The sequence below is a fragment of the Eurypyga helias genome, unplaced genomic scaffold (genome assembly GCF_000690775.1).
Source record: "Eurypyga helias isolate BGI_N326 unplaced genomic scaffold, ASM69077v1 scaffold6284, whole genome shotgun sequence".
Classification (NCBI taxonomy): Eukaryota; Metazoa; Chordata; class Aves; order Eurypygiformes; family Eurypygidae; genus Eurypyga; species Eurypyga helias.
The window spans coordinates 43,697-67,954 of record NW_010248099.1 but is presented as its reverse complement, the minus strand read 5'-3'; the positions used below and the strand labels follow the sequence as shown (position 1 = coordinate 67,954).

General features: G+C 45.0%; 1 protein-coding gene across 1 annotated transcript in view; it reads right to left on the bottom strand.

The window, feature by feature from the left end:
- LOC104509109 (AT-rich interactive domain-containing protein 1B-like) overlaps nt 1–23,239 on the bottom strand; it is a gene marked incomplete at its 3' end in the record, with an annotated part of 82,718 nt that extends 59,479 nt beyond the window's left edge. Inside the window, exons 1-2 of the mRNA XM_010150938.1 lie at nt 22,862–23,239; nt 8,621–8,864 (exon numbers count right to left, since the gene is read on the bottom strand). Coding sequence (XP_010149240.1) covers nt 8,621–8,864; nt 22,862–23,239 — 622 coding nt within the window. The remainder of the gene's footprint in view (nt 1–8,620; nt 8,865–22,861) is intronic.
- Between the last annotated feature and the right edge of the window lie 1,019 nt (nt 23,240–24,258).

The following is a 24,258-nucleotide window of genomic DNA, read 5'->3' as shown; positions in this document are numbered from 1 at the left end:
CTCCCTGCTCCTCCTGACTCTCTCAAGTTCAGGCAAGCCGTTGGAAATTGGAACAGCACTGAGATGTGGCAATGAACTATTTTGCTAGTCCTGCTTGCTACTTCTCACATTAGCCCACTGCCTGTGATTATCAGGCATTTTAGTAGCAAAATGTACGTGCTCCCATTAATACTATCCTCAAAAGGAACAAACTCCTAAATAATCTAGACTTTCTTATACCGTTATATTGCCTATTCCACAGCCCTGGTCTCAATGCTTCTCAGGGACCGGGGAGAAAAGGGCAAGTTAAATGCATAAAGGATTAAAGCACCTTGAGGCAAACCCACTTCCAAAAGCCATTTGGTGGGTCTGATCTTCCTGAAGACAAGATCTATCATGCCATATTTTATCTTGCCCGACAACGATAAGCTCCAAAGACCGGTGCAGAAGCGGAGTAATTCTTCATGTATTTTTAATTGAGTGAGAACTTCCATCCGGCGAGCTCCCTCCGCAAGGTCACACGTAGCATGCGCGGCCACGTGACTCTCGTGCAGCTCGCAAACGCCAACTTCTATGTCAGCTTCTGTTTGGAAGGGGGAGTATCAACGTTAGCAACCCCTGGTTATAGCATTTATAAACATGCAGATGTGGATTATTAAAGATTAATGCATTTTGGGATTGGTGCCGGCATTCCGTTTGTCTCACGCCGAAACCAATTCTGTTCTTCATTAGTCAACGACAACCCACATCACCCTGTTGTGGAAAAGAAATCAAAGGTGCAAGCCTGAATTGAGAATAAGTGATGAAACTGATTACTAAGAAACTTAACGGCTGTAATCAATCAACACATCACAATAATTTGAGTCCACTGTTATCTGGAGATGGGGAACAGAGAAGCTCGCCGACGGAGCGAGCTGTTCTTTTGTGCTTGCTTTCTAAAAACCCACTTTGCAATCTGACTTCCATAACTACCTATGGAGCGACGTTGTCAAAGGGCCATTCGCATCTTTCAAGCCACAGCTCAACCCGCATGAATTCTGCCCCTAAGGAGGAGAGAGACTATCTTGTTTTTCATTAATTTTTAAAAAATTATTATCTGGAGGTAATGAAAATGTTCTGCTTTTGAGACTAAATGGCTATTTTCTAGCTGGCCCAGAATTAATTCATGCCTTGTTTGCAACGGTTCAGGTTCCTTCTTCTAAGGAGGGACACGCCACGTATCTGTCTAGTCAAGTCTGGCACTAACTATGAAGCACGAAGGATGCTTTAAATATCTCTAATGGCAGTGATACAGAGTCCATTGTGGGTTGGGTCTGTGTGGCAGGGGGTTCGTAGTAGGGGAGGGGCCACAGGGGTGGCTGCTGGAAGCTACCCCGGCTCCAAGCCGGACCCACCTATGGCCGTGGCCAAGCCAGTCAGGGACAGTGGTAGTGCCTCCGGGATAATGCGTTTAAGAGGGGAAAACAAAAAGAGAACCTGCAGCAGAGAGGGGAGTGGGGTGTGAGAGGGACACCCAGATCAGTGCAGAAGGCAGGGGAGGAGGTGGTCGGAGCAGAGGTTCCCCTGCAGCCCGTGGTGAGAGGGCAGGCGGTGCCCCTGCAGCCATGGAGGGTCAGGGGGGAGCAGAAACAACCCTGCAGCCCAGGGAGGACCCCACGCCAGAGCAGGGGGATGTGTCCAAAGCACCTGTGACTTCCGCAGGAAGCTCACACCAGAGAAGGCTGCTCCTGAAGGAATGCACCCCATGGAGGGGACCCATGCTGGAGCAGTTCATGAAGAACTGCAGCCCGTGGGAAGGACTCACATTGGAGAAGTTGGTGAAGGATCATCTCCCGTGGGAGGGACCCCACGCTTGAGCAGGGCAGAGTGTGAGGATTCCTCCCCCTGAAGAGGGAGCGACAGAGAAAATGTGTGATGGACTGACCACAGCCCCCATTCCCTGTCATCCTGTGCCATCTGGGGGGAGGAGGGAGAGAAACGGGGAGCAAAGCTGAGCCCAGGAAGAAGGGAGGGGTAGGGGGAAGGTGTTTTTAATACCTGGTTTTATCTCTCATTGTCCTACTCTGATGTGACTGGTAACAAATTAAATTGACATTTCTTCCCCAAGTCCAGTCTGTTTTTCCCATGACCATAACCGATGAGTGATCCCTCCCTGTCCCTGTCTCAGCCCATGAGCCTTCCCTGTAATTTCTCCTCACCACCCCACCACGGGGAGAAGGGAGCGAGAGGCTACATGGGCTTGTGTTACAGACTGGGCCTAAACCACGACACACTGAAAAACTGAAAACTGCAACAGCCTATCCCACCACAGAAAGCAAGCTACTTACAACAACTTGTAACAACTCTCTGTCAACAACAACAAAAATACACTAATGGAAACATGAGAGACTTCCCATTTGCTCATCAATCACTGCTTAGTATTGCAAAGATCGAGGGAGTGAAAGGCAACCTTTTAATTTATGATAATACGCAAATTAATGCCCTATTTGGGAAGACAAAGAAGGAAAGAGAATCTATGTTTGTGTAGCCAAATAGTAACAGAATAAAACGCCCATGCATTCAAAACCAAATATACACTGTATTAAGCTTCTTGACAAAATGTGAGTTGAGCAAAAAAAGTTCGAAAAGAAATGCACAGGTTATTGATTAAATGTAAACAATAATTGTCCAACGGTGGCCTTAAACTACACATCTAAACCAAACATACCTGTCTAATCTTGGCGGCTGTGGTTAAGTATATTTGAATTTTCTTACGTGAACCAGAACACATGCATAATTATGCAAAGATTTTAATTGGATTTCAACAGCCATCATACTCTAGGTGGATTTGTGCCAGCACGAGACTACCCATGACTCACAATGCTACAAGAAGTGGCCTGCCATACGCGTGCTGCCACGGCGAGCGCTGCAGCACGTGCCCGTCACGCTGGCCCTTCGGCTACTGCCAGGATGGCGAAAACAGGCCTGGCAGGAATCACCACCAAGGACAAACCAGGTACGGAGCAGAGCACGGCTACAAGGATGTGAGTGCTACCAATGTGGCCACCTGTGGAAGGTTTACATGATGCCTTTGTTGGGTGCTGGATGCCCTCTCAGTCCTGTGCTCCCTGGACCCCACCAGATGTTGAGTCCATGAGGCAGAAATGTTCATTACTGGCTTACACAGCAATTAAACACCAAAACTGAAGTGTGTGACCATCAAATACAGACACTGATAAAACAGGTATTAAGCAACTGAAAACATTTAAAACTAAAACCCAAAAACTACTCCTAAAAAACAGCTACCAAGGGCATGCTGGTTTTGGTGATTTGGTCTTTTTTTCCATGTGATGCTTAACTTGGAGCTGATAAAACCCAGCAGGTTGATGGTGCTGGAACATGAAACCCTCTGTCACTGGGAAAACCCAACAAGGTTCGAGGAACTCAAAACAGCACGCCTGTCTCTCTCATTTCATCTCCTGCACCTGCCCTGAGAAGAGCACCTCTGCGGAGAAGGACACCACCCTGAATCTCCCTAGCCAGACTGAGAGTGTGATAGCAGTTTTGACAGTGCCTTTTGTAGCACAGGCTCTCCTCAAAAAACTAGATTGAGACTATTTCACGAAGCTTTGAGACAACAGATTATTCATCGGCTGTGACCTGGGCTGAATTCTAACAGGTATCACAAGTTCCATGTTCCATATGCTAGGAGCAATGCCTTGAGCTAGAGCACGTTACAATTTGCTTGCTTTTCCTCTTGCTTTTCCTCCTGTCTTTTTTTTTTAAGACAGAAAACCCCCTAAATGTTGTTCAAAACCTTCAAAAGAAAGGGATTTAAAGTACTGCTTTGTGAAACATTCACGTATTTAATTTGTAAGCATTCTAGATTTGCCAAACTGCTGAATAGATATTCTGTGCTCTAGCAGTGATTAAGAACATAGCTACGTCAATGGCATTTTGTGTTTTGTTTTGGTTTTTTTTTTTTTTCTGGTCCGGATGCCAATGAACAGCATGCATCTTCCTCGCAACAAGCTGTTGCAAGATTTTTGCCTCCAGAGAAGCCAAGAGGGAAATATTGATAGATGTGTTAAAATAATCTTTCTAGACAGGGGGATCATATCCACTTTACAAGGATATAATCCCCTTCCTTGTTTTGCACTTATTTCAGGGTATCTGTAAAACTTCAACAAAAAACATAGTATTACAAATTCACTTTCAGAAGGTAGTTTTCTCTTCCTCAAATGATGTTTGGAGAGAGCCCATGCTGTGTAACATACCCGTAGCGGTGGTCAATGGAGTAAGCATGTGGAATACCTCGATTTCAAGCAAAACGTTTTTCCAAATTCTTGTTTTAAACAAGATCTGTCTGATCAGTTTGTCTAACTGCAGCCACTTCTGCAAACAGTTCAACTCTTAGGCTTCTTCTTTCATAAGGCATGAAAGAAAGCATCACTCCTATTCAGATTTTTGCATTAAAATGTCCTTTTGGACTATTGCTCTTCTTCTCTTTTACCCTTCTCTCAGCATTTTCGTCACTCTAGTCTCTCCACACATTGACTAACACGCACACCAAGGCAAGATCTCCCATTGCAGCCCTCTCTGGGCATCTCATTCCCCTCTCACTCCTTTCCTGCCAGGAGTGCTGGCTGTAATGCTGCAATTCTGAGAGGTCCTGAATTTCAAGCTGGCTAGCTGATCGATAAAGGAGGGGAAGATCTCCAGGTTTGGAGAGAGTAAAGTCAATCACTGAAAGGAGCACATCCACTGACGCATTTAATTATCAAAATTAACATTTTGGGGTCTTTTTAATCAGAGGAGGGTGCTGACCACTGGTTAGTATGAATAAAGACAACTGGCAATAGCACTCCTAAGTGAGAAATCCACACATGGATTTCTTCCTGAAAAGCAAAACTCCAGCTGTATCCAAGCCCCTTGGTGAAAGAAGACATCAATACAATTGTAATAAAAGCAACAATGCAACTGACGCTTAACAGAGTGAAGGTAAGCTTGTTTGTTCAGACAGTAAATGTAACGTATTAAAAGCGCAAGTCAAAATACTGATCTATGCGAAAAAAGAAAACTTTTACATATTCCTAAAGATAGCATTTGCTATTCATTATTCATACACTGTACCCTTCTAACAGATAAAAATTGCTGCAGAGGTTTAAAAATAATAGAATCTATTAACTCATACAAAATCTGCTTGTCCATCATGGGTTAAGGGATTCCTGGCCTATCAGCAATCTTCCACAGAACTCTTAATATTAAAAATGTTTGCTGCTTACACCGCAAGGGAGAAAGAGCTGACAAAAGCCTTTGGCCAGTGAAATCAAAATTAGGGTTGGGGGGGGGAAAAGGGGAGTTTAGCTTATTTACATTTTTGCTTTGTTAGTAAACTGGAATGGCTGGAGCAGAGGGGAAAGAAAAAGAAAAAAAGAGAGACAAAAGTGAAATTAACAGCCACTAAATCTTCTGGCAAGAGCAGCGCGCTTCGGTGATGTGCTGTGTCAGCTTCCACTAATGGTTTAGGGTTGAATCAGACACAGTTCAAGACCCAAAGCAGTGCAGGGCGTCACATCTCATTCTCTGGAAGAACACGTACCCTAATTACGAAGATGGCTACAAAATAAAGAGATCAGGATTTCTGGCAAAGCGGAATAATGATCTGCTTAAGAGGAAATCAGAATGCCATTCTGAATCCCTAAAAATTATACAAGAGTACGATTTCAGTCCTGTAATGAACGTGTGTCTGAATGAGAGGCGTTATCATTTTGAGAGAAAAGCATCCTTCTGAACAAAACCAGTCAAAGTTGCTTTTTCTGCTCCTAGGGGTTACTCCCCCTGGTCTATCCCAGTAACGTGACTGGAAACAAAGGCTGTGTATGTGTGTGCCACTTACCACACAAAATATCCGTCCAGTATTTCAGAGAGCACAGGAAGGAAATACCCACTGAGCTTGGGACGTGCCAATGTCAGTGCTGCCTGTGCCAGTCTGTTCCCGTGAAATTCGCGGCGTGCGGCAGAAAGCAACGCGGGGCAGCAGGCTTACGGCGGGGTGGGAACACAGCTTAAACAGGCAGGGGAAGAGAATCAGCCATTTGGGAGCTTTAAGAGGGGGCTGTTTGTTTGTCTGCCCTTTTGGTGTTAAATTAGTCCTCAATTTTGTTGGGAGGAAGGAGGCATTGGGAAAAGGATGCTTCTCTTCCAGTAAACCCTGGGAAAGCAACACCTTTATTTTAACGGCCTTCCCACCAAGAACCCCCTGTAACATTTTGGCTTTCCCTTGCCATAGCTATCAGCAACACAACAGCTGCTCATTTTACAATGACTTGCTGGAGAGAGAATGATTGAAAGAGCCAATCTATGTCACATGGAGAAGCTGTGGCACAACATTGCAGGAGGTAATAGGAGAGGAATGAGGTCAGAACAAACAAGGGTAGGGTGAGAACGGAGAGGAAAATAGCAGCGAACGAAATTACTGAAGGCGAGACGCTGCACTACACAATCTGTGCTTAAAAACGGCCACAACCCCACCGCCTTTTTTTTGCTGCCACCAGCCACAGAAATGCATACAAGCTCTGTATGACTTTGCCACAGGGTCTCGTGGATACAGCTGATGAAAAAAGCTACCCAAGTCCTGGTAATGAAGCAGAACGGTGGGAACACACTTAGGTGAAAGCACGGTCTAATTCAAATGGCCTGAAAGCCCCAGTACCCGGCAGTGTCCTGCTAGTCGCAGGGTTTTAAATCGCAGCCTTGCTCGTGTCGTTTCATAGCCAGCAAAAGGCAGCAGCGGCAGCGCTACCGCAGCCGCCCGGCTCCCCAGCGGAGCGCGCCGCATCAGCCTGCGCCTGGCAGCGCACCCTCAGCCAAAGAGCTGCGGAGAGCAGGAGCGCTCCCCGTGCCGGGGAAACAGCGGCAGGGGGTTTTCTTTTAGCGCCGTTCACAAAAATCCTTCCTGAGGAAGAGCTGCTTTTGTGTTACCGCAGCAGACCAGAAAACCACATGCAAAATGGTGGCAGGGTTTGTATGAAGAGGGAAGTACTTTTTGCTAGGCCAGTCACACCAACGAGCTTTTGGGCTCAGCTGACGTGATGAAGAGACTCTGACCCTGACCTTTGGGCTCACATCCCTTCTATTTTTACCCCACAGGGATCAACTGCTTTCATAAAAGTTATTACTTTCCCCTACACACTGTCCTGTTCCCATCCTTATCTATCATGGCTACAGTAAGGCTATTTTCAACATCACAGCGTTCTCTCCCTATTCAGCAATCAGGTTGCTACAATGCCAATCCATTTACTTGCCTGAATCTGACTGGGAAAATGTCACATTTCCAGCTAGGTGGGCTATCTGCCTTTGCTCAACAACAGGGATGGGCCGCTACGCCGCGTGCTGGGAAACACACTGCCAATACAAAGCCACCGTACTGCCCGCAATGCAAATACTCCGGTCCTGCTGCTGTCCCAGCGATTCCTGCCCCACTTGAGCACGTGCTGCCGGTCAGAGCAGCTGGAGGGGGAAGAAATAACTGCAGGGCACGCATGCAGCATCAGGGCTTGACATGCTCAGGCCACATTTAGTGTGCATCGCTCCTGCGTGCGCTGAGCTTAGTCCCCTCTGCTTATCTAGTTTAACCTCTGTACCTGAACAGGCATGGGCATTTTACACAGATAGCTTTGTACTGAATACCAAAACACACGCTCATCACTGAATTTTAACCTGCATTTGGTTGACAGCACATCTAATGAAAAGGCATCACTGCTTTTCTTTCTTTTAAGAGAGCTCCATGTTGATTTTCTCATGGTTTTGTCAGTAACCGATGTTACCCCTGGGGTAATATCAGCACTCTCCTACTCTTAGGAACTCCCTTGGTATTCAAAATGTTGGAAAATAACCAAAACCTGGAGCATCAGAAAGAGAATGAATGAATCTGAAATACCAAATCCACATTGCTGCCTGACCCCCTGCAAGTAACATGCCAGCTGGGTGGGGACAAGGCAAGAACTGGAATTGATGCAGGCCTACTTTTTCCTTCTGGATTATTTTAACAGATTTCCACAAATTTCTGAATGTACATGAATGACTACGTGTCATACTCTACGTGGCACAAGAAAGGGAGCACCAAGCATGCCACTGGCATTTCAATTATTACTGGTGGGGCTGGATCCTAGTAACTTGTTGACCTTTGCAAATATTAAGAAATATCTCATACAACATTCTGTACTCATGTGCCACATTACGTTATCACAGGGTTGGAAAACCTCTGCCTCATCCTGTGGGTCTGAAACCACCATACAAGTCCAAGAGCCAAAGCCAACAAAAACATAGATTAAAAAATGGGACCCTGTGGATAATAGAGAGAGAAATATGTGACAGATAGATGACACATGAATCAAATAAAAAAATATGATCAAGTATTTCCATGGTTGATGATAAAGACATTTATCAAACACATATGTGGAGTCAAGTTCAGACTCTGAGGGCTTGGCAGCTGAAGCTTAGATGGAATTTATCCCGGCTTTAGCGTACGCATTTTTTTCAGAAAAAGACCCCGGAAATGCAGCATTCCCAGTAAATAAATGAATTTGCAATACACTGATGTTTATTTATTTAATAAACCCATCTATTGGTTTAACATTGTTTGCTGGAACAAACTTACCCGGAATACTCGCTGGAGAAATGGGGCCAGATCTCGACTGGTTGCTTCCAACGGGAGAGCCTACGGGGGAAGGCGATGGGCCCCCAGGGATGCCAGAGAGATGTGGAGAAGCATGAGGGGAGAACGGAGACTGTGCAGGGTTGCTCTGCTCCCCTTGGCTGCTCGTAGAGCCTGATGCGCTAACGGCTGAGCTCAGGGTTGCTTCGGTTCCAGTCGGCAAGTCATCAATGGATCCAGATAAATCCTGAGGAATAAGGAAAAAAGAATGTAAGTAGCCGTATGAACTCACACTCAGGCCACAGGACTTGAGAGCTGGCACGGCAACGAGGTCCATTTGTTTCCTTATAGCAGCAGATAACTGAGAGGTTGTCTTTAACGTCGGTTCATGTCGTTAAATGATGGCAGAAAATGAGGCTAGTATGTACAATTCTCCACTTAATCTCTAATTCTTGAGAGAAAAAGAACAAGCAAGGGCAACAAATGAATTGGAACCAAATTCACTCAACATTGAATTTAACCTTTTCCATCTGGATTAAGCTTTCAAAATTAATCCCACAAATTCTGCCTGAGCATACTGAAGCTAATGAAAATGATACATCAGTTTCACTTTCACACAGTATTTCATTTTGGGGTTTGCTACTGTTACGATCACAGTTTATACACTTCACTCTTTAAACCACCACCAAAGGAGGGAAGAAGGGTGTAAAACAGGCAGCCCTTCTAACGCCCGCGCGTGGCTCCTTCACCCTGCAGGGGAGATGGAAGCAGAGGCTCTGCCCTCAGCAGCAGCACGGGATCTGCTGGCCACCCCGGATCAAGGAAGGCTGCTCCTCTGTTTCCAACAAACACCAGCATACAGCTCAGTGTCTCTTCAATTTCATTTGAATGCACGGCTCAACAGTTGCTCTGTTTCAGTTCATAACTGCTGCATTTTCAACCAAAAATTTCCTCCGTAAGTCAAAGAACATCTGAATTCTAACCATGAATTGTTGGGCACGTGAGTTACACTGGCCCCTGGATCTGTGGGAGTAATTTGAGTTTTTTAAATCACTGTAAAATCAGCTATGAAAACCCATGAATGTGCCACAGAGCAAGTGCAGTCCCTTCACTGTCAGGAAAAACGTTAGTTCCTAAGCATCTCAGAGAGGTCTCACACAAACCGAACGGCGCAGACAGGCGTGCTTCCGTGACTACCGCCACGGCACGAGCTCGGGAGCACGTTACTACTTCTATTAGCGAATTAAGGCACAAACATGAGGCTCAGAGCTACCTCACATATAAAAGAGGTCATCAAATGACCTTGGAGGCTTCCAATAACTGGGATGACAGCGTGTTACTTCGGCTCATACTGACTTCACCTGTCAGGCTCACGCAAGTGGTTGCGCCGTAGACAACGGGCCCTGTCATTCGAGCAGCACAAAAAGAACTGGGCCCTGCTGGAGTGAAGAGCTCTGTAAGCAAAGCCTTACTGCTGCCTGATTTTCCTAACAAAAAATGAAGTTATTTCTAGAAGTTAGTGAACTTGGACAAAATGCAAAGGGGCGTATTTACAGTCAGAGTCCTGCCTAACACTGACCATCTTCGTTACGAAGGAGGCTCACAGCCAGTCCCCCCTAACCGACAGATACAGCCAGTCTTCCAAGGCATGGGAAGAACAGGATAAACAGTTTAAACACTGATAACATTCATTAGAATCCACCTAGAACGCTACGTGTTACTCCTCCTCATGGATAAGGGCAGTAAATAGAACCCACCCCACCTAGCTCTCTGCAGGACACCTCACAGACCTTATTTCCAACAAATTTCCGTGAATGCTTCAAGCACAACTCCCCACAGGTTAATTTTGCTTCTTCTGACAAGCACGACATTGTACGTGTGTTTCATCAGGCATACGAAAAGCAAAAATTAAGTTTGAAACTTCAGTCTAGTGCGGACTCTGCGTTCATCCCAGAGACTTCCAAATCCCGACAAATGGAAGTTTAATTGTGAAATGGGCAATAAACTATTTTCATTGTTTCCTTTTCGAAACTATTAACTGTAGAAATAACACCGTTTGATACTGCATAGAGCGACGCTAGAGATTTTTCACAGTAGAACGTATTTGGCAAACAGGTAAGCAATTACTGCTTTTCTGTACATAATACGGTATTTTTCTAAATGGAATCAAATCGCTGCTGTCGTGATGTGTAACAAATGCTGCAGGAAGTGCTGATAAAACAAATGCTGCTGAAAAGCATATAATAAAACCCTGAAAGCCGAATGTAGTAGAATACAGCCTATTCTAAAGGAATACAAATTCTGTGTAAAAAAAACCAACAGATAGGCTCCCAGCTGGTAGAAGGTATACAAAAAAACAGTGTTTTACATTTAGAACAACGAAGATTTGTAAAGGGCGTGTGAATTTAAGCTTTCGTTTGTTTCGGCAATCCACGAAGTGCTTGAAAAACAAACATGCCAAAATAAGGAAGAGCCATGAAGCAGTTAGCACTGTCCGCGATGAAATCATCTGCTGTTCAGAGAGCGAGGCACAACCTGACCGCGGCCCACAGCGCCTTCCCAGCTCGCCGAGTGCGCGCCTGGGGAAGGACCTGGGGACAGGAATGAAGTTCGCTTTTCCCCATCAGGTCACATCTGACTTCTCCAGCCTCCTGCTGGGGTGGAGTGACTGAAGAGTCCCAGGCGTTCTCTCAAGTGCCTGCCCATCCAGGGATTTCCCCACCAACTTGATGCCACTCCTTCACAGAAGCGGAAAAGACAAGAGGAAAGCTTGCATGATGCCAGTCTACTCGAGGAGCAAAGCCACCCGCCCTCCCTAAGTACACACACAGGGTACCCAGGCGGGCTCAGCACCTCGCAGTGCCTTGCGCTCCCCACCGGCGCTCAGGGAAAGCACTGGGATTTCCTCCCCGGACAGAGGAAGTTGGCCATCAACTCATCTGCCTAGGATGCTACAGCAGCATTCATCCATCGTGCCCACCACGGAAAGCGATGACAAGGGTGCTCGCAGGACAGCACGAGAGGCTGTTGGCTGCCCACAGGGGCTGCGCTGCACAGCCCTCACCTTGCGTTACAGCGGGCCAACCACAGAAACACCAGCGCAGGGTGGTTTGCACATCATTACTCTGTATTTTTGGTTAACGTACACGCCGTGGCCTTACCTCATGTTGTAAGGTAGAAAGCCTGAGTAGGCGAGCAACCGGGAAACTTCCTGCATACAAAGGCTTTAGAAACACCTCTGTTATCCACAAAAGCTAATTGGGAAATTAAAGGGAAGGAGAAGAAAGACTATGTGAAGCACCCGGACAGAAAGAGCAGAAGTCAACTTACTGTTCTCCTATTATCAGTGTTTTAATGCTTGCTTTTACCTCAGTTTAAGAGAAGCCATGTGCAATTTCCACATCACAAACATTTATTTATTTATAAAATACTGCACATGAACAGATTATAGACGTAAATTACATGCATATACTTGCATTTACTTAGCATATCCATATGTACAGCTATTAAAAAGCCTGCTAATAAGAGAAATTCACAGTGGTTTAAGCGTACAGCCTAGTTAACAAAGAAGCTCTGTAACTAATACTCCTCTAGAGGACAATTTAGTCAGCAGGGCACCAACTCTATTCTTCTTTTATAAGTACTATCAGATCTATGATGCCTGTAAAGAACAGAGAGACCTTACTTACTGCATCTCATTCAAACCAAGGCACCTTCAAGCTACAGTGCTTCCATTTATCTTGTTGGAAAGTTGGCAGGTTAGGTAATTGCTGGGATTCTTTTAAGGGGCTGAAGTCCCCGTACCCTAAGGCATGCCTTAAATTCTGCCTCTTTTCAGAGGCTTTTTCTGGAAAGCATTCGATTCTTCCAGCAAAATGTAGCAAGCCCAGAATTACCAGCAATCCCTTGTTTCTTGTAATCTTCTTATTCTTGTCTATGGTATCGGTACGATTGTATTTTCAAATGTGGCACCAAATCTAAGAAAAAATTAAGGACATAATTTTTCTCCCTTGTCACAAATCCATATGACAGTTCTGTATTCTCTATGTCAGCTTTACACCCTGTATTATTCAGGACATCCCAGCCTGCTTTCAAAGTTCATTTCTAGATAATACTTCGATTACAAACGGAAATGTCCCTATGTAGGATTTATCTCTTTTAGCAAAGTGTTTTATCTCCAACTATCTTCACTTCTAGCCTCACCTTCCACCTATGCAACCTTTATTCTTGTCCCTCTGACAAGTACAAGAGCTAAAATGAACAGGATCACATTGTGCTTGGGATTATAATGTTATGCCTTCCTGGTGGTACGATCTTATCAGGCTGACAGGAGAGACACTCTTGAAACAGCACACCAATTTACTATTGCAACGCAGCCAGCAAGGGGTAGAAGGAAGCAAACTGCTTCTGTAGAGCCAGGAAACCCAAAGTTAGTTACAAAGAGAGCACACACACACACAAAAAACCAAACCCCCCCAAAAAATCCAAACAAACAAAAAACCCAAACAAAACCAAACACACACCCATCTATAATAGAGGAACATTAACTTACTCGAGGAATACACCTACATCCAACAAACAGCAAAAAGGTGACTACAATAACTCAGTAATACCACCACAATTTTACACAGAGTGTGACTGGATTGGAGAATTCACCATGGAGCAAAAATTCTCGCCATGAACACTTTGTGCAGTTTCCCATTTTGCTCAAGCGTGTCTCAGCAGACATAAATCAAGGTTTTACCAAAGGGATCCCTCACTAAATACCTACAGCTGAAGAACGATGAGCACCTTCTCTGAAATCGGTAAAAAGGTACAGTGTGGAGCGGGGTGCTAACTGAGATCCTACGCTGCTAAATCACACCCGAAGTTCACTGCCTGGTTACTGTAGTATGGGGCTTCTTGTCTCCAAGAAGCTCAAAAACCCTAGACTTGACCCTACCACCCATTTTGCTAGCACGGATCCCAGCCCTACACGTAGGGCACTGCAGCAAACAACCGGCTGCAGTATCAAAGCCCTGCTCATTCCATTCAGGCCTCGCCGCAGTGGTTTTATTAGGATGGAGGATGGTGTGGCTCAAAGGACGGGATCCTGCGTGAAACACCCTCCTCCTTAATGTGAATCACCGCTTTAGAAGTAAAATTATATATACACGCAAACATATTTTACATGGAAGTATGTAAATATGTATTCAAGCAGACATACACTCTGCTATTGTTTTGGAGCCATGGGGGATTATGAACAATATGCTCTGTAATTGAGATTAACTTTGAACAAATGATTTGGCTGACAAACACACATACACACACAAAGGGAAAACCCACAATAGCTCTGTTTAAATTTCAAGATATTTGTAAGACCTCTTTTCATCTCAAAGCAGCCTATAATAGCATGTTTCAAGGAGTCTTCCAAAGGCCCTGCTGGTCACATTGTCGAGGCAGTGAGCGAGCTAACAGCCTCCCATTGCCTGCGCAACCAGAAAACCGCACGGGCACAGCAGTGATGGGGATCACGAGGAAAATCCTGTCATTTTCAAAGGCTGCTACCCCCTACATGGGTGTCTTCCTTCCACGCCAGCTATGTTGTGACCCTCAGCAAAGCACATCAAACATAACTAATGCACATCCTTCAAAAACTCTACCAGGAGACAGCAAGGCTGCTGTTACATTTCTGCAAAAGTGCCCTTACCAAAATGAATTTGGAGACAGAATTCTCTGAATCCTCTTAATTCAAGGTTTGGACAAGGAAAAGTAGACAAGATCACTTCCATTTCAAATACCACTTTGAGGAAAAAGCTGAGTTTTTCTTGATGGGCACAACTCTACCTCAGAATGTAGTATTGTAAGGAGAGGACTTGTTTCACACTAAAAACTTAACTGCAAGACAAACCCAAATTTTGACAATAGTTCGGCACTTTTTCGTTAGTCATGGGACTTGTCAGTCTTTATTCCACTTACTAGGTGTTTTAGTGTTTTAAACCAAATTTGAGACTTTAACCTCTATGTGGTCAACTATTCATGCAATACTTACTCTAGGTGCAGGAAATTCTAAGTATATGATAAAAACACTAGCTTCCTGCACTAAATTTAGTGACAAAGGACCACTTGCTGGGGAAACACATTCCCTTCGTTCTGCAGACCTCGCATGTTTCCCAAAGTAACTCAGTTACGGAACTGTGCGGAGGGGATCGATCGGTATCAAGTATTTCTCTGAGAAGTTACCCAGGGAAGTCCAGGAGGCTGCAAAATTTACCCCCAAAAGCCCTATACTCACTCAAGCAACCTAGAAAAAGTGAAAGCAAACGATGCAGGGCCAGTGCTCTGCCTGCCATCTTTCCAACCTATGGGATTCTGGAATTACCTTGGTCTTCAAGAAATTACCAACAAAAAACAACTTGGAAAAACAGGTTCAAGTCACAGATTACAGATTACCTAACCGCTAAGCAAATGACTGTTTTGGACAATTTTGACTTGTAATTCGGATATGAAATTCATTCCCAGTCTTAAAAAAAATCACCCTGATTAAAAGTGCACAGAAAACATTGTTTCTAAGAAAAGTGTTAGTCCTAATGAATAAATACTTGCTGAGACTGGGGAGAGAGGAAACGGAGGTTTGCTTTTTTGTTTTTTTGAACAGGTTGACTAAAGCTGGTATGAATTTTGCTGCTGACTTTATCCGACTCAGGTTTTTCTACAAACACTCAGTTAATGGGAATGTTTCACCAGCCAAATGGTATTAAGTGGACCCTTTTCAGGTTACTCCTGGTCCTACAATACAAACACCAAAGCGCCCCTGATGCGCAGAGTGGCACTGACTCAGATCTCAGAGGAAGGACCTGAGCCACTGGCACCGTGCAGATTGCGGGGGAGAGGCTGTGGCTGAAGGCACACCTCCTCACACAGGTGCCCCTGGGCTTGCACCTCCATCGCCAGTGAACACCCCGGCGACAGCACGGCCCGCGAGGGTCAGAGACGCAACCGGCCTCGCCAGCTGCCTGGGTAGGGCTGATCCCCCTAACGAGGAGCACGGTTTAGTTCTGCTGAATGTGGCATCTCACCGTAGCGTTCAATGCCCAGTTCATTTAAAGAAAGTATAATTTCTTACTACATCTGTTTAACAAGCCAAGGATCTGCGTTTGTAGGACAACCTAAACTAAACATAAACACTGTTGACCTGTGGATACAGGTGCCCAAGAAGAGAATGTGATGTGCCCGTATCTGTCAGACATGGGATGAGAAGTTGCTAAGATGGGTAGAGGCACACTGCTGTGCCTACACTGATCCACGATGGGATCTCACATGCTTGGGCAGACAAAGGTTTTACAGCAAAAACAACTTAGGGACGTTAGAAATTCAAAACTGACACCGTAGCTTCGAGGCACCGGACGAAAGCGCAGACAGGAGCACACCTCCCTGCCTGAGGTGCTGAGTGCTGCTCCTCACCGGGTCTGCCGCTCCCTGAGAGTTAACAGGAAGGGGGCTCTGGAGTGCTCCAGCTGCATCAAGAAATCTCCTAATGGCATTAAAAAGGTAACTAGTTTACAAACACTGACTCTCGTGTATGAAGCGATAAATACTAATGACCCATGTGCTAGCAAAGCCAATTGACGAAGCCTAACAAGGACTGTAAACAGGTAAGACACACAGCTTGCCTGACAACAATACTTTTTATATCAAAAATAAACAGTAAATCTCCAGAACAGAAAACCAATAACACAGCATCTCTCAAGATACAAACTTCACTGTTTATCTCTGAAGCAGAATGCTTAGCACGTAGAATTTCTGGAAATAAAATTTAAAAACAAAAAGCCACAAACCCTTAGGACCCATTTGTTTCTTCAGTATTGTAGCAAAGAGAAATTCTCGGCCAACAACTCTTGCAGCTACAGCATCAGCTATTTATCGTCAATAAATCATCTACATTTTAAACAACCAAATCAATGAAAACCACAACAAATTGCCCCTATGAAGAAGAAAAGTTGTGTTTGCATAACAGCAACCTAATAAAATTTAGCCATATTCCTACTACTTCGCATCCATAGTTTCCTCAGTGCCAATCTTCACCATCCCCAAACATGAAATCCCTTCTGTTAAACTTCAGGGGGTTTTATGTAAAGAATAATGAGACAAGACACAACAAATTCCTTCTTTTGCGCGTCTTTGGATTACAACCCCTTTCCAGATTACCTAGCCTACGTCCACCTCCCCAGGGGGAAGACAGACTAAACTGGCAGGATAAAAGAGAGAGGAAGCTGACTGAAGGAAAACATGCACTGATCTAGAACCTTTCAAACTCAGTGGAGCTTGTCATTTTGGGGATTGCTACCCTCCTCTTTCTCTCCAACAAGCTCTGAACTGGAATGGCCACTGGGCAGCTCCCCCACTCGCCAGCCCTGCCTGCTTTCCTAGCTGTGCTTCCGGCCACGCAGAAACCAGCACCACAAAACCGCAAGTTGAAAACCACACGCCTGCTATCCCCCCTCCCATCACCCACTTGTGCTACTTTCACAGCAGATGCAGAAAGAAATCAAGCCCAAGTAAGCAAGGGGAGGAGTACCAAATCACAAGACAGACAAACATGGATTTAGACAAAAGCATATGAGAAGAAAGAACAAGATATTACCAGAAGAACATATGGGTCAGTAGGTCTGAGAGATACATAAAATTTAGCAGGAGCAGCAAAAATATGAATTAGAAATTATTGCTTACTCCCTTTATTCTGGCTACCGTACTTTTGGAAACTTGCAGCCCACGCAGCCAGACACAGACCTTCTATCCTGAGACGACGAGTTCAAACCCCTGAGCTTTTGCAAACGTGGCTCAAGCAAAAAGGAGCACACACCACTTCAGAATACTGTAACATGGAAGGTGGTAAAATTCACACATCTGTCCTGCAGCACGCCCACACGTGACTGCAGTACGGAGACTCACAACAAGTCTATGCAGGGTAGCTCACATAGGAGAAGCTCCTCAAGCATGATGACTACACCAACTCACACGGCTTGAGGTACCTTACTGTTTACTACTACAGATGTACCCTGAGTCCCAGCACACCTATTTTGCAATTATAAATTAACATCTTTCCACACGTGCTTCTCGGGCAAGCCCACGCTGCATTCAGAAGGCATGAGCCATGCTGTTAAGAAGTCTGGACCTACAATACTATCTGATTTGGAGATTGCAGGTGAGAGAACAGAAGCAGGATTGGTCCAATAATCAATCGCTCTCCGATGGCTGAAAGCAGATCTTCCTATACCACAGTAAATTAGGCAAGTTGATAACATCAAGTGAGCTGCTGACAGCCCAAGGCTACGTATGTCTGGACCATGATAAAGGGCTTGAACCAATGAACCTATACACCTGTATGCCCAAGGTTTAAGAGGTCTTGATCTACAGCAACTGCCTTTTTTTTTTTTTTTTTTAAATACCCTTTGTAGAGCTATGGTTTAATAAAAGGGATGTCCCAGCAGGTTACCGTGGGAATAGGAATCTACAAAACACCGTTTTTCATTAGCTTAGGGCTTGTGTATGCATCATACTGTGTCTCTTTCTTCTCTCTCCCACAACACCCTGTAACCAAATACCACAATTCAATGAGATGGTAAATAAGCCACAGACACATCTTAAACTTTAAAACCACAGGTGCTCCAGTAACTTCCTATCCCTTCCTCTTGAATCAGAGCTGAAAGGAGCAGAAAAATGCATGTACAAAAATAGCGGTAGGTGCTAGAAAGGCTTCCTTTTTGAGGAAACTGAATGAGGTGACCTGCCTCAGAGAATCATAGAATCATAGAATGGTTAGGGTTGGAAGGGACCCCAAAGATCATCTAGTTCGAACCCCCCTGCCATGGGCCGGGACACCTTCCACTAGACCAGGTTGCTCAAAGCCACATCCAGCCTGGCCTTGAAGACATCCAGGGATGGGGCATTATTAAATTATTAAATTAATTAATTAATGTCTTCTTCCACAAAAATGGAATGAACTGGATATTCAGTGTTCTACTGGGGCATCGGGCAGAAACCAGTAACATTTACTGCAGTAAATTCAGCTTAATTTGCGACTCCAGACTCATGCTTTCAGAATCACACAAAAATCTCTCATTGTCCTCCCTTCTCTTTCCTTCTTCTGGACCCAGTGCGACACCAGCGGTGTGTAGCTAGAAACTGGTAAAGCACAAGTCAACGGGGCTGTGACTGCCTTGACACATGCCGCTTCGCTCCACACCCCCCACCACACACACAGACTGCTTACTCCTTTTCTGAGGTTTATGGGCCACAGCAGCAAAACCAATTATGCTTCAAGAGCTGTTCACTCAACCCCTCCTACCTCTTTGTTTTCCAGTAACCTGGGAAAAGGTTGGGAAATGAAATCCAAGATGATAATAAAGCAGAAAATAAACTTTCAGATCGTTTCTCACACGAGAATGCCAGCTAGAACCAGGCTCCCTCACCACCCCAGGTTCTGGGGTTCACATCTCCTTGCAGTGATTCAGTGCTGGTTGGGCACGCCATTGTGCGTAATAACTGAGCGGCAAGGGAACGCGGTATTTTGAGATGATACAGCTTTAACAGACCTGTGTAGAACTCACATTTCAGAAACCTCTATATAAATGTCTGTCCTAGAGAAGTGTCTCGACCTCAGATTTCTTCTGAAATGATGTCTTGATTACCTGAGTAGGAAGGATAACATGGAGTGCTTCAATTAAGCTTTAAGAAAGGCCAACACTCTCTCTTGTCCAGTGCTAAACATGCTGTCCCAGCAACGGCTTACAAACCTTGCTTTTGGGTGGGAAGAGGTCTCTTGAGGCTAAGATAAAGACAGCGTTGTCCTGTTTGTTGAGAGCATCAAACTAATCTTTATCCTACAGGTTCATAATTTTAGGTGTAATCTTGAAATCTGACAAATGAGGAGAAACGTGAAAGAGTCGGTACAGAAATGTTCAACCATGTATACATTGCAATCTACAGAACAAGTAACATACTAATTACTCCTGTTCTTTAATTAATAAATCACGAAAATAAAGACTTCCCTGGTGAATTGTGAAAGCCAGCTTTTTGTGAGTTTTTGAGTGCCTGAGTGTACTTCAAAGTTGCAGCTTTTTTTTATTACAGAGAAGACATGGAGTCTCGAGACCTTTCAGATAAAGCTTTTAGTAGGTTGTTCTTCCAAAATTTTCTTTGGCTTGAAGGGAGGAGGTTGGTATAGCACAGAACTACCAATTGCACGTAATGGTAATAGAAATGCTCTGAAAAAAATCCAAGAAAGCGGGGGTAGGATGTTCAGCGTGTAGCAACTGTGACCTGCAAAAACGCAGCTGCTACTCCACAGTCCATGAGCGGACACTCGGTGTAGCCTTACTGAGCTGGGCACTCCCACCTGCCCTGCTGTACAGCCATGCTTTACCCAAACCTTCACCCCAGGTACCAACTGTCCCTCCCCAACACCTGCCAGGCTGTGTCCCTGCCGTGGCTCCCTCCAGCAAGCACTGCTGCAGTACCACGGCCCACAGAGACCCTGAATTTGGAAGCCACTGGTACGGAATATTTGCAAATGGAATAACAGTAGGGTTTTTTTTCCACTGATCTTTCTGGTGGCACTGAGTTTTGAGTGTGTTCATACATGGTGGGGAAAAAACATGTCAGGTAACGTGACAGAGAAAAGGTGGAAAAAAGGGGCTGCAGCTGGCAGCTTCGACAGAGGGTCTGCAATGATCCTGTAAAGCTTGACCCTTCTCCCTCCTCTCCTGCTGCTGCTGTTCCCCCATGGAAACCCCCACATCACACGTAACTGCCTGCAGAATGGCAGCTCTTGTCAACAGCAGCATCCTGGTCCTTGCAAGATGAAGCAAAGAGAGACTTCAGCCCTGCCAAACCTTCAGGTGCAGCCCTAACTACTGCTGATTCTGCATCCTCCAAACCTGTGTCTGAGCAACGTAACGCAGCTTAGGGAGCAGGGCTGTGAGGTCGTCTGGGGAACGCCTGTGACAGAAAGATAGGAAAACAGCCATCTGCGTCAAGGCATGATTTGGAAGAGCTACAGCTCAAGGAGAACATGGCTCTTAACCCGATGAAAGTTTTTGCTGTGTGGTTTGTAACGTCATTGCTGCTCTGCTGCAGTGTTGCCTGAGCATCTGTCGCAGTCCACTGTTTGCAGTCTTCTACTCTGAAGACTACAAACAGGGTCAGCATTTACACACTGCTCTTTGTCTTAAAAAAAATCCTATCTCACAACATCTAAGAAGATCTACCCAATGGAACTATCACACCAAAGCTCATTTCACCCTCTGAGTCACTCACTAGACAGATGACCAAAAAAGAGGAAAAAGCGCCATTCATTAAGTAGGGATCTTCACAAAGTCCCAAAATACTTCTGAAGGGTGCTTGTCAGAACAAACAAACATACCAAAGGAACAAACAGTCTTATGAATTAAGTAAAGAAATAAATAAAGGGAAAACATGCGAAAATTTCAACAACCGTGCCAATCTGTTGCGAGCTGTACCCGTGCCAGTGAGCGGCCTCGGGGCACCGTAGGATTCCTCAGAGCAGTGCCAAGCTCCAGCAATATTGTTATGGTTAGAGAGGAATTTCTCACAAGAGCTAACAAAGGCAGAAGGTCATAAATAAACACAGCAGGATCCCCTTGTCAGTTCTCATTATTAGCGCTGCAGGCACTTGCAGCTATGGGCTGCTCGCAGGTTCATTTAAGTGTAAGAGCTCCTCCTCAGAATTTCACATGCTCATAAATAAAGACAACATCTCTAAAGAAATAAAGGTACACCTAAGTTATGTTTTTACTGCTATTTTTCAGGCGTGCAGGAGCTGCCCGTGCCACCTGCGGCCGCCCTGTCCATACGCACCCACGCGCGCTCCCCGCACCGCTGAAAGCTAACGCCCAGCTAACCCAGAGCCGCAACGTCCTTCCATGCCCGCCTCCGATACGCCGTGCGGGCCTCTGACAGGCTGTGGCCATAATGAACGAGGAGACCCTTCCCACTGTAATAACGGTCACCAGAATTACATCTGGGCAGGAAACGAGCCTGAGCTCCTAAACTGATCCTGACATGCGTTATACAACTAGGAAGGCACAGCTGTGTGATCATTACTGCAATTATAAAATGACATGTAGCGTTGACTTTCTTTTGTAACTGAATTTTGAAACAGAGAGGAGCAGTACCAGTACCTCCAGGGGTACAAACATGCAAAGAAGGGAGTAAAAAGTTCTTAATATCTCAAGCGCTGGTCCTTCATCTCCTGTCAGAAGGTAACAAATAGCCAAGTGAAAGTATCTTACCTCTGCCATACACATACCTGCCTATCTATCTACATATTCAGACCTATATAAATGAGTGAAAAGTGAGCTCTGTATAAAACTAGATGCAGTTTAAATAAATTAACACTACCACGTAGTACATACTGATTTCAAGTTGCATATGTAATGCTTTTCAGAATATGAGAGGAAATTTAGAGATCAGAAATGCTGTCCCTAGAATACTTCTGTTTTCTATTTACTATGCTGGGGTGGGGGGGTGGTGGGGAAGAAGAAAGCTCAAAGTTTCATAACCCTGGAAAACACGACCATTAAATTAAAAGCAAATTAACAGGCCTTATGTTATACAGGGGATACCAGAGGATGCCCAGCAGCGTGAACAATGCTGCTCAGTCACCGTCCCTTCCAACAAGAGAGGTGGTAGAGAACGTAATTACTCACCTGCCAAAAAAATCCCGAAACACTGCTCCCTCCTATGAACTGTACCGAACACTAATGCACCGGTTTGTTAAACAGTCGTGTCTATCTTTCTAGTGGGCTAAAATCTGGCCAACATTATCGTGACTATAATCCGTGCTATCTCGAAGTCTCACCTTTTAAAGCAAATTGCATGACTGACAAGCAAAAGCCCTGGTGCCTTGTAAGCTTTCTGTGAGCAGCTCGGGAAATTCGTTTTCCTTCCAGTTTGCTTCCTACCCCATCACCTGCTATCAAAAGAAGCCAGGTTGTTAGTCCTGATGCGCTACGGCGGAAAAGCCGTGTTCAAAGAACTGTTTCTCTCAGCCACGCAGCCCTTCATTACACACCATTCATCATTATCAACATCAGGAGTTGCTGGAACAGCCCTTGCGCATGGAAAACCTCCTCATTTCATTTTTTGAGGCTGCCAGCCCGCTCCCTCTTGCCGCGGTGCTCAGGCAGCGTTTGTGCTTGGGGCAGCGGGGCGAGCTGCATGCTCCTCCTCAGCACAGCCCACCCTGACGGGACAGCAGCCTCCGCTGTCCAAACTGCTGGCCCTTTTAACCTGGCTCCTACCAGACCCAAGACCAAAGGTGCTAGGGAAGCCACCCGCTTTCTGCACACCAGCAATGGTGTGTTTCTCGGCTCCGGCCTGCTCGAGAGGGGAGAGCTGCTGGAAGTGGAAGAAGCTGGAGTGAAGGATAATAGTTTCCTGCCAGTCAGTTCCTCGGTCTCCCTCAATCAGTAGGCAAGGTGCTGTCAGGGCAGAGGGCAGTCTGTTATCCCCTCTGCAAGCATGGAAACAGAGATGCTTCTTCATTTCTAGCCTCTTCCCTGTGTTCCCCCGACTCCCCACCATCTTGCTTTGGGCCTCCGGCTCCTGCCCTGGCACCATCTTGGCAGAGGGCTCATATGACCCATCCCTATGGAAATGGCCAACAGCTGCACGTTGACTCCAAGATCTCCACGTCTTCTAGACCTGTGGCTCTGAAGTACGGGTATTTCTGAGAGCAGGATACCCCAATCAAAACAGTACTTTAATGTTTTTTCCTTTATTTTTTTCTCACTAATATTTTAAAAACATTTACCTATCGGACACGTTGCAATCAGTTTATCGTCTCTGATCAAAACACTCTGAATTCTGAAGAAGCACTCCTCTGCCACTGATCTCAAAAGAAGAGCCAGGTTTCAGCCCACTCATCAAACACTCATATGCGTTAATTCTTGCGCCTCATTAATTATTTCAGAAGGGGAAATCCTCACACAAATCAGAAGGCGACTTAAACCTACTAAGTGCTGTGTACTATAAACGGTGGTGGGCAGAGCCTGGGAGAAGAATGCTTCTAAGGGCTCTCTGCAGCGCCCTGAAGTCACGGTGAAAAGAACTTCAGGGTTCACAGGCTCATCTTTTTCCTTTTTTTTTTTTTTTTTTAAGTACAATCTGTTTTGTTCTTCAGTGTTTGTGGTCTATTTCAGCAGCATGACACCCATGGCTTTTTTGCATTTTTGATATCTTAAACTTATTTCACATGGTTACAAGCTTGGAATTATATAGAACATTAAAGAAATGTTTTAAGGGCTTCAGATTCCAAATTAAATCATTAAATACTTTCTCATATTCAGCAGTGTATTTCATTGCCATAGATGCACTACTGCAGAGTTTTTCCTCTAGGAGCAGGAAATATTTATTTTGACCAGTCTGAAAAAGGTCATTTTACGTTTTTTAAGAGTGTGAAAAAATTATGCAAAGAACAGTTGAGGAAGGGGAAAAAAAAGAGCAGGAGGCATATTTCTCATAAGAATTATGGAGGCACTTTCTTGTTACAAAATATCATTTGTTATTTTTCAATCAAAGAAAACTGCAAGGAAAGACTAAAAAGGTTGAAACAAGTACTCTAAAAATTATGAATGTGC